The sequence below is a fragment of the Poecilia latipinna genome, unplaced genomic scaffold (genome assembly GCF_001443285.1).
Source record: "Poecilia latipinna isolate Pla-1442-1.1 unplaced genomic scaffold, P_latipinna-1.0 Scaffold1648, whole genome shotgun sequence".
In the NCBI taxonomy this organism is placed as follows: domain Eukaryota; kingdom Metazoa; phylum Chordata; class Actinopteri; order Cyprinodontiformes; family Poeciliidae; genus Poecilia; species Poecilia latipinna.
Genome location: NW_015114264.1, coordinates 43,252 through 52,654, shown reverse-complemented (window position 1 = coordinate 52,654; position 9,403 = coordinate 43,252). Strand labels below are relative to the sequence as shown.

Here is a 9,403-nt window from a genome sequence, read left to right as displayed (position 1 = left end):
TTAAAGGATTTCCCAAACACACATGAAAGAGTCAAGGCAACACTGGAGGCATGTTTTAGATGAGGGAATAACATTATAACATGACATAAAGCTAAGAAAAACCTTGATTTTAAATGATACTGCCCCTTTAATAGTATCTTTAGGCCTCACATGTTCACAACATCCCAACGCAATAACATCAGTGATTTTATGTGACGTTATTCAGGCAGATCAGCTTTGCTTATAAACTCTTGAAGAGGGCGCTGGTACACAAATTTGCTGAAACTGTTCTTTTCCATTTTCACATAGAAAAAAAAAAACAGATTCTTTTACCCAAAATTTGAGGCTCGGCTGCAGATTTTCTCCAGCTTCCGCTTCAGGTCCGGGTCCAGCTCTTCCAGTGTGTGGGGCTCGGGGCTCGGGGCCTCCTTAGGTCCAACATATAAAACATCCACCCCTGATTTGGGGAAGTCCACCTGATGGAAGAGACAAGACCAGTACTGGGATCAGTTTATGCTCTCAGTGGAAACCAATTGAATAATATAAAAACAAAAAGATCCTCGCTGGATCTACTGGTTTTGAATTATTGTCATGTTTCAAGGTCCAATTCTGATTCAGCTCTCATTTTTACAAATTGGCCCACATTTCTCTAAAACATCTTCTGATAAACGTCACTGTGGATGACATTTCTACCCCCATGCATCACATTTGGTATGAGGTGGTTTTTAATTGGTCACTGTATTTTATTTATGCCAAACTCAGGCTCTCTAAAGACTCCACCAACTCAAATTTAAGACTTTTTAAGACCATTATGGACTAAATTTAAGACCTTTAGAACTTTAGATTAATCTGTTCAACAACGTACTTCCAGAAGTTCAGGAGTTTGTCTATATTTTCTCTGGTAAACTTGAAGAGCAAATGTTTCATCACTGTGATAGGCCTGTGTGTAATTCTAGCCATTTAAACTGGAAATAAATATGAATCTGTCTGAATTTATTCCTTACCAGAAACTATATTTTACTGACATTTTTTTTTTAAGTATTGTCTTTGTTTACCTACATTACTTGAGCGTCTCAGAAGTGTTTAAACTGATATAAAACATTAACAATATATAAAAAAAACACTCAGGCTGTAATAATTCCCCCACATGCCTGTATCTGATAGTCCCATCAAACTGACCTGTAATATGATCCTTTCTGCAGGAACCTTCTTGCGGCTGCCGGTAGCACCAGCAGCGCCAGCAGCTCCTTGAGCAGACGTCCACAGACACAAGAACCTCGTGTCTCGTGCAAGAACTCTGTTTAACACAGAAGTTAACATAAGCTAATAAAAAACCCCAAAGATAATTTAATCTCAGTGGTGAAAAGATAAATTCTCTATTTAAACCCCTTAAAGCGAATGAGATCATTCCTTCTCCTCACCGTCTGAAGTCAAACAGGGGCATAGAGACTTTGCCTAAAAACTCTGGGGCTTTCCGCTGTTTGTTGGAATCTGGCGAGCCGCTGGCGTTCTGGTTCAGGACCCCAAATAGACTCAGACTCAGCGTGGACTCCAAAGGGAGCACGGCTACGGCGATGGGGAAAATGATCCTAGGAAGGACAAGGCGGCGTCATTAAAAGGTAAAAGGGCCGCAGTAGGTCAGTGAAAACTGAAGAATACGAGCGAGGACTTACAGTTCGTCCCATTTTACGTGGTAGAAAAAGCTTTTATATGTGCCCACTCTCTTGGAATGGACCGGCTTGAACAGGTTCTTCCCATTGTGGGTGAGGGAGCAAATCAGGAAGTACTTCTCATAGCTGGAACGAGACAACAAACGATGCTGGTGTGAAATATTCCATCTATGACTAACCACCATGTAGAAGCGGTTGAATCAACTAAAAGGTTTTGATAGAAAGATGTTTTGTCTCACTGATGACAGCAGCTGTGGGCAGATTGCTGGGAAAAAAGAGGCCTAGAAAGAACTCCTTCAGGGCGACATTTTCAAAGTGAAGCTTAGAAACCTTTTGACGCAGTGTACTGCTCAAAGGGAACTTGGAGAGATATTGTACCTGCCCACTTAGACCAGAGTGGTTTAACCAGGCTAATTTTAACCGGCAAAACTCCCCTGTGGCTGAATATGTTGATTCTCTACACCATTTGGGATGATGGCGCATTTGAAGAAAGAGGATTCAGATTACGAGTTGAACAACAACATGCTGGTTTTTTGAAAGAAATTGATTCTGGGGAGATACTGCTCTTCTTAACATTTGGACAGTTTCTCAGAAACCAGAGGGATAAAAATTGCTTTGACTTCCTCTTGAAGAACCCCTTTATCTGCTGTTTTTCTAAATCAAAATTACCATCACAATAAGAAAGTTATCACGATAAAGGATAAACGATACGATAAATGACCTCTTCTAGTTTAGATCGATGAACCAGACTGAAGCCTTTTGTCTCACAGTCTCTAGTAAAGACAGACTCGAGAATGCAAATGGAAATTATCACACTCATTTTAATTTATCAAACAATTAATTGATTTATTGCCTTATACGACAGGCCTAGCACCTCTAATCATAATCTTTATTTATTAGGATCGGCTTGAATAATCGTCCGCTGTGAAGTGTTTCCCGGCACCAGTCACGGCCGCAGCTGTGTGAGATGTGGCCTGATTAATCCCAAGAGGATAAACAGGCAGTAAGTGCTTCTATCTGTATACACTTCAAATTCAACAGCCTGTACTGTAACTTCAACTCTGCACTCTTAACTAACAGAACATATTAATATTTCCAGATGCGAGGCAATAACATCCAGTATGAAGAGTTCTGGTTTCCACGGGTCCAAAAATAAACTCGCTTTAATTAGTGACAGATCCCCCACATGCGACCGTGGAGGGGAGAGAAAAAAAAAAACGCGGGAGGAAATCAGATGCACGTTTACGCCGCAATCAGCTTGCTCCGCTGCTCCGTGCCATCTGCGCTGGCAGCTCCCTCGCTACTCACAAGCTGGTAATGTGGCGCGGTGAACAGATGGATGACACACAAGCCACAACAATGCTAAACACTTCAACCTCAGTAAGGCGCCGTTAGAGTAGCGCCACAACAGATCCGAGCTGCTGCTGCTGCTTGGCCGCGCGGGGAGAGGAGAGAGTTGGTGTCCCGCTCCGGCTTGAAAAGACCATTTTTGGAATGGCTGTCACTGCAGCCATATTTGCTTCCTGCCTTAAAGTAGTTGTTGTAAGAGGCTGCTGCGCGCTGGAGTTGTAGCGACTTGTCTTTTATAGAAAACAACTGAACACTAAGGAGAAAATGACAGCAGAAGAAAATGAAAGTTAAAACAAAAACAAAACTGTGCTATTTCTTTAAAGTGATTCCATCAAAATAGTTACTGCTCCAACAATTCCTGTTATTTAATATTAAGTTGTCTAAGAAGTCTCAACTGAGCTTTTTACAAATAAAGGGGAAGAAATTGTATTTTTTTTATTGTTTTTTTTTTTTTACCAAACCAGGATCCTTGTCACTGATCCCAGTCACTGCTGTGAAACAGAGCTGTGAATGGAAAATTTGGATCAGATCTGCTACACACACACACACACACACACACACACACACACACACACACACACACACACACGAGACAACAGCTCAGGTCTTGTGTGAAACGAGACACTAGCATGGAAAATAAGACACAAGGATCAACACCAGATCTGTTTGTTGAGTAAAAGAGATCCAGGTATGCTGCTGTGAAGGCACAGTTCAACAGAACAGGCTGTAATTTTATAGGATCGCTGCAACAAAACATGGAGCTTTTTACCAAATGCTCACCACTAAATCATTCACAAACCTAAATATTACACAGAGTCTTCTGTCATTTGCTACTCATTTCTTCCTTTGTGGCAGGGCTGAACGATATGATTAAAAAATAAATCATGTTATAAGCGTTGCATTAATGATTATCGATTAAATTTTTTGTTTTAGATATCTGAAATACTGCCAAACTGGTGGCAGGACCTTTTCTGTTTTATTCACAGTTTTTCTGAGTTTCAGCATTTATGTTTGCATTGATCCTGTTCAGTGTTGCTGCTGTGCGTTTTACCTGCTGACCCAGTGGCCTGGGATGCCATGCAGCGCGAACAGAGTAAACTGAAGGTGGTCTGTGGTGCCAGAAGCTTCTTTGCTGCCCCTCCCCTCTCCGGCTCCACCACTGTCCGCAGACTGGGCCGAGGCGGACAAGCTGAAGGACGGCGACGGCGGGCAGAAGGAGCGCAGGTAGAGCTTGACCAGGTCATAGACGGCCTTCGTTAGTAAGGCTATGCTCTCCTCCACAGGACTGGAGCCACCTGTTGACGGGGGCAGGGGTCGCGTCAGCGCGAGAATTTAATCACGTGGATAAAAACGTAAAAGATGATAGGCCTTGCAAAAGTATTTAGTCTTTTCTTTTTTATCTTGGGCTGATTATTTAGTGTTGAGGAGTTTTAATAAATCAAAGCATGAGATTAAAGATTTTAAATATGTGAAAACATGATGAAATAATGTGACAAAAAAAATAAGGCTCAAAAAGTATGATTTTGTTTGTGCAAGGCTAAGAATGTTCATTTTTACTGGAGCGAACGATTGTGACTGATAGGCAGATGAAGGTTATGTGTGACTGTATGTATGCATATAACTTACTAGTTGATGACTGACCAGGTGATGTTGACCCCAACTAGAAAGCAATGCATGCTGGTCTTAGAAAATGACATGATCTCATCTCAACACCAACCAACCACCAAATGTGTTGGCGCATGCGCCGACAGGGAGCGCACCTTGGGCGAGCGCGTCCTGGCTAGATTGACAGAGTGGCGGAGTCTCTTGATGGCTTCTGTGACGGACTGCGTCTCCACCTCGTCCAGGGCGCAGCACAGGTTCTTCACGGTTTGCACCACCCGCTCCACGGTCTTGTACTGGGTGCTCTGGGCACCAAAGATGGAGCAAAAAAAAAAACAAAAAAAAAACAATGGTCTGAATTTGTTTCATGTTCTGATTCAAAAGGAGCTTTAAAGTAAGCAAGTTTGGAGAAAAAAAAACAACAGCATTTATTCTGGTTCATTTTAAAAAATATATCTTCTAACCACTTCACTTCTTCCTTTCCTGGTGTTTTTATACAATATAAAGTTCTAAAAATTAATATTTATGGTTTTCCATTTTTCTCTCTGGTTTTAGATGCTGTGCAACTAGAAGGATTTTTGCTCTTTTTTTTATTTTAGACAGTTATAATGTGTAACCATGGCAAAAAGGTGATGTTTTTACAACTGGGAGAAGCTGATTAGCTAAAATAATATCTAAACTAACAAAACAGAACTCAAAGAGCAGAGAGCAAAGGAGGAAGATCAAATTACCAATGATGCCCCCTACTCTGCTCAGCTTTCACCAGGACGATCTTAGTTGCCAACAATATTTAGTTTCCCTTTGGCATATATAAAAGTACTTTAGATCTGAATTCAATAAGTAAGAAAAATCCTGCTGTTTTGTTTCATAATGTTTTGTGGGACAAAACATGTTTGGATTTCCCGCCTCTCCCTTCAGACTCAAACAGGGACGACATGTACCTCATTTTCTAAGCAGATGTTGACCTGATTGTGGTATCCCTCCAAATAGTCAGCAAGACCTTGTCTGTAAAGAGACAGAGGTGATTAACTTTAACCAGCTTTACACATTTACTTCCCGACCAACGATTGACTCTTACCGGGTGACGTTCTCCCTAAAAGGCCTATCAACATGGCTGAGATGTTTGTCAAGGTTGAGTTGAGAACCGTCATCTTCTGCCTGCAGTGAGAAAAAATAAGTATTAAATCACAGATAATTAGGGTTGCAATCTCACCAGAATGTATACTGGTAGTTTATCAGTGGGACGAGTTTGTAACCTCCTTATTTAACTTGTGAAGAGTAACTTACGCTTCGCGCCAGGTCCCTCCTCATGGTTGAGTGAGAGAGCAGCTGTAAGGTGATCTCGTTCTCCCACTTCCGGCAGTTCTGGATGTACTCATGGCTACCCAGGCTGTGTTTACTGTGGCACAGGGCGGCAGAGACCCAGAGTTAGAGACATCACAGTCCTACAGATCGAAAGTAACAATATGGACCGAAACAATATGGGTGACTAACAAGAGGAACAACAGAGTCAGCTGCGTTAGCTTGGCTCGTCTCCACTGTGATGTCGTTTGATTAGACTGTAGAAAAGCTTCAATATTAGATTTTACTGTTATGGACATGAATTACATTACACCTTCAAGGGGAAAAAATTATCTGAACCAGAGTCTAGTTTCCCTTTGAACTTCACTTTCAAAAAGTTAAGAAATGAAGTATGTCCTGAGTACACTCCAAGTAGCCCTGTTGGGTTTCCATCACAAATGTGTAGAAAACTGACAAAGTTCCACTAATGTAAAACAAACAAACAAACAAAAACAATTTCACAATTGCGGTGTTTCCATTAGTAAGAAATGTAATTAAAATCACATGTGAATAAGTTTGTTCACGTGACAAGTCACTGAAAAATGTGACTTCCTCCAACAGCTTCTTGTCTTCTTCACCATTTCTGCCAGTAGTAACATCCGGTTGTTAATCACGTGACTTGTGTGATGTAAAAGAAATCAGGAATTCTGATCCAGAAACCACATTAAATGTAACTTCAAGTGTTTTCCTGTTCCCAGTTTGAAAACCAGATGGATTTGCTGGTTGATTTGATCCGTGACCAGACTAACTGCTTTAACTAAAAAGCTTAGATTAACTACGTTTCTGGTTACTTTTCACTTTGCACTTTCAAACACGTACATCAAAAAGAGACTGTACAGTACTGCGTGTTTGCGTCAGAAACATAAGATGCAGGTCACCAGACTAAGCTTTACATGCAAGACGGACATTTTGGATTTGGAGGTGAGAAACCTCAAACTTTCCTACTTTGAATGTTAACTTCTAGGGAGCTTTTGCTTAATATTTCCCCATTTGAAAATGTTCAACTTCAGAGGAAACATGGACCCTATCCATAAACCCAAGTTGCATTTCCAATAGAAAGGATTTTTTTATATTGGTTTTTAATGACAACAACCACCTGACAAAGTCCAAGGTTCTGTTTTACTATGGTTTTAAAACGTCAGTCAAGACAGTACTGAGGAGATAAGTGTTGGAAACAGTTTGAGTTTCACCGTTATACACTAAAAACAAATTCCTATAAAAAAATCTCAACTCTATTAGTGACAACCATAAAATGGAATCCATGCTTTACCAACAAATATAGTAAAATTCTCCTCTTGTCTCATCTGCATGAACCGAACATCGCATACCACCTCATCTCATGAGCTAGACTGCACTCCTACTCACTACATTATTTACTCAGATGTCTATATAAAGTGCAAAGACCAAAACAGTGTTGAGAGGGTTGGTGTTACAATGACTGTCATTTAAATAATGATAATTAAATAGCTGAAAATGGCTGAAGAAACTTGAAACGTCTTATTTGTAAGTCTTTTTTAAGGTTTTGTGGTAATTGTTGCCAATAGTATTAACGTAATGTTTGTAGCATTCGACTAGGAACACAGTTCAGTGGACTGTGGTCTGTAAGTGCTGCTAAGGAGAGCAGCAGCTCCCATGAATCTCAGATTATAAGCGTTGGAGGAGGTTAAAAGAAGAAATATAAAAACATCCACCATTCCTATTTGTGTAGGACGTGGGGGGATCCAGAGATAAGAGCGACACAGTAAGAGAAAGATGGAAAAAAGAGAGAGGAGGACATAAGAAAAACAAATAAAAGTTCCATAAATCTCCATGGGAGGGGAGAGCTTTCTTGGGCTGCCGGACGTGTTACGGTTTCGGAAACACTCACTTTTGCAGCACTTCCTCCCGACCGCACACTTTGAGCAAATGGCTGGAGAAGTCCACCTGATCCAGGTCATCGTGAACCCAGCAGAGAGTCTGACTGATCAGCAGCTCCACTGGAGAACTCACTGCAGAGGGAAAACAGGAATTCAGATAAGGAGAGCAGGAAGGGGGTAACATCTCAACATCATCGTATCCAAGACCAATACTGCAAAGAACAGCTTGAACCGCAATAAATATCACCCGTTAATTTTAAGACTGGCTGATATAGGAGGATATATGTTTGTTGAAGCTTGTTTAATACGGTCCAAAGTGTTTTTTGGAGAGCATCAAGAAGCTCTAGTTACGTCAGCAAAAAGGTACAACCAAGTTTTAGGAATGTACCGATCCACTTTTTTCCCTTTCGATACCGATACCTGAGGTTTGGTATGAGCTGATACCGATCTGATGCAGCAAAACAGTGTTGAGTTGACTTAACAAATATACTTTAAGTCTTTCTTTTGTTTTTTGTTTTTTAAACAGAGATAAATGTACTGATTTACACATTTATCTGATAACTCTGCACCAGCGCAGCACTTAAATACACCAATGGCTTCACAAGTTTGGTCAAACATGTAAAAACAACTTTAATTTGTTCAATCAGTGCAATTAGGAGTAAAACAGCGAATGAAAAATAATAGAGAAACTGAAACAGTCAGCTTATTGTTTTTTGTCAATTTTTGGTAAAAAAAAAAAACAAAACAAAAAACTTACCGACTCTATAGATGCACTGATTCAATATAAGTATCTGTATCCAGCTCGTTATTGACAAAAATCATAGACTGGGTATCTATGACAATGTGCCGGATCCATAAGGGCAGATCTATTCAGTTTAATTCTATGATTTGTGCTCTGTGGGACGTCATGCTTTATTATTTATTTCACATTAAATTTAGAATTCCTAATTGCACTTTCTGAACCATTTGTAAGACGGTTTATTTTTGACCAAGGTAGTCATCCTATTGTTTTTGTTAGTTTCTGATTGATTTACATTGGCTGATATATTCCTAAATGCGCTGGCTGAACAAATTAACGTTGTTATTACATATGACCAAACTTGTGAAGCTATTTGTGTATTTAAGTGTTCTGTACTGTTGCAGAGTCATCGCATTAATTTGTAATTCAGTACATTTATGTCTGTGTGTTGTTGTTTTTTTAAAGAAACTTTTTAACTCAATGCAGCACTGTTTTTCTGTATCGGGACAAACATCTGATGCTAAATCTCAGATATCGGTATCAGCAGTGAAAAAAGTGGATCAGTGAATCCTCAACCACTTCTTTGAATTTTAAATCAGGTTTTATTGGACAAGTACTTTCTATTAAAAACAACTAAGCTCTGTAATAAACAGACATTTCACCAGAACGCCTGTAATCTCACTGACTGGGAGGGATGAGAGGTCAGCGACCATCCTGGGTGCAGCAGTGTAACCCGACACACTTGCAGATTACTCTGCTGCTAATCCACTTCGTCAGTCGTGCAGTACACACAAACACGGGGGGGGGGGGGGGGGGGGAGAAGGGGGGGGGGGAAAAGGGGGGGGGGGGGGGGGGGGGGGAGAGAG

At 40.6% G+C, this 9,403-nt stretch overlaps 1 protein-coding gene across 1 annotated transcript in view; it reads right to left on the bottom strand.

The window, feature by feature from the left end:
* Positions 1–9,403, bottom strand: part of pik3c2a (phosphatidylinositol-4-phosphate 3-kinase, catalytic subunit type 2 alpha) — a 67,167-nt gene that overhangs the window by 24,109 nt on the left and 33,655 nt on the right. The window contains exons 5-15 of the mRNA XM_015059680.1: positions 7,810–7,930; positions 5,889–6,000; positions 5,680–5,759; positions 5,543–5,606; positions 4,760–4,906; positions 4,626–4,659; positions 4,051–4,294; positions 1,653–1,775; positions 1,401–1,568; positions 1,159–1,276; positions 313–455 (exon numbers count right to left, since the gene is read on the bottom strand). Coding sequence (XP_014915166.1) covers positions 313–455; positions 1,159–1,276; positions 1,401–1,568; positions 1,653–1,775; positions 4,051–4,294; positions 4,626–4,659; positions 4,760–4,906; positions 5,543–5,606; positions 5,680–5,759; positions 5,889–6,000; positions 7,810–7,930 — 1,354 coding nt within the window. The remainder of the gene's footprint in view (positions 1–312; positions 456–1,158; positions 1,277–1,400; positions 1,569–1,652; positions 1,776–4,050; positions 4,295–4,625; positions 4,660–4,759; positions 4,907–5,542; positions 5,607–5,679; positions 5,760–5,888; positions 6,001–7,809; positions 7,931–9,403) is intronic.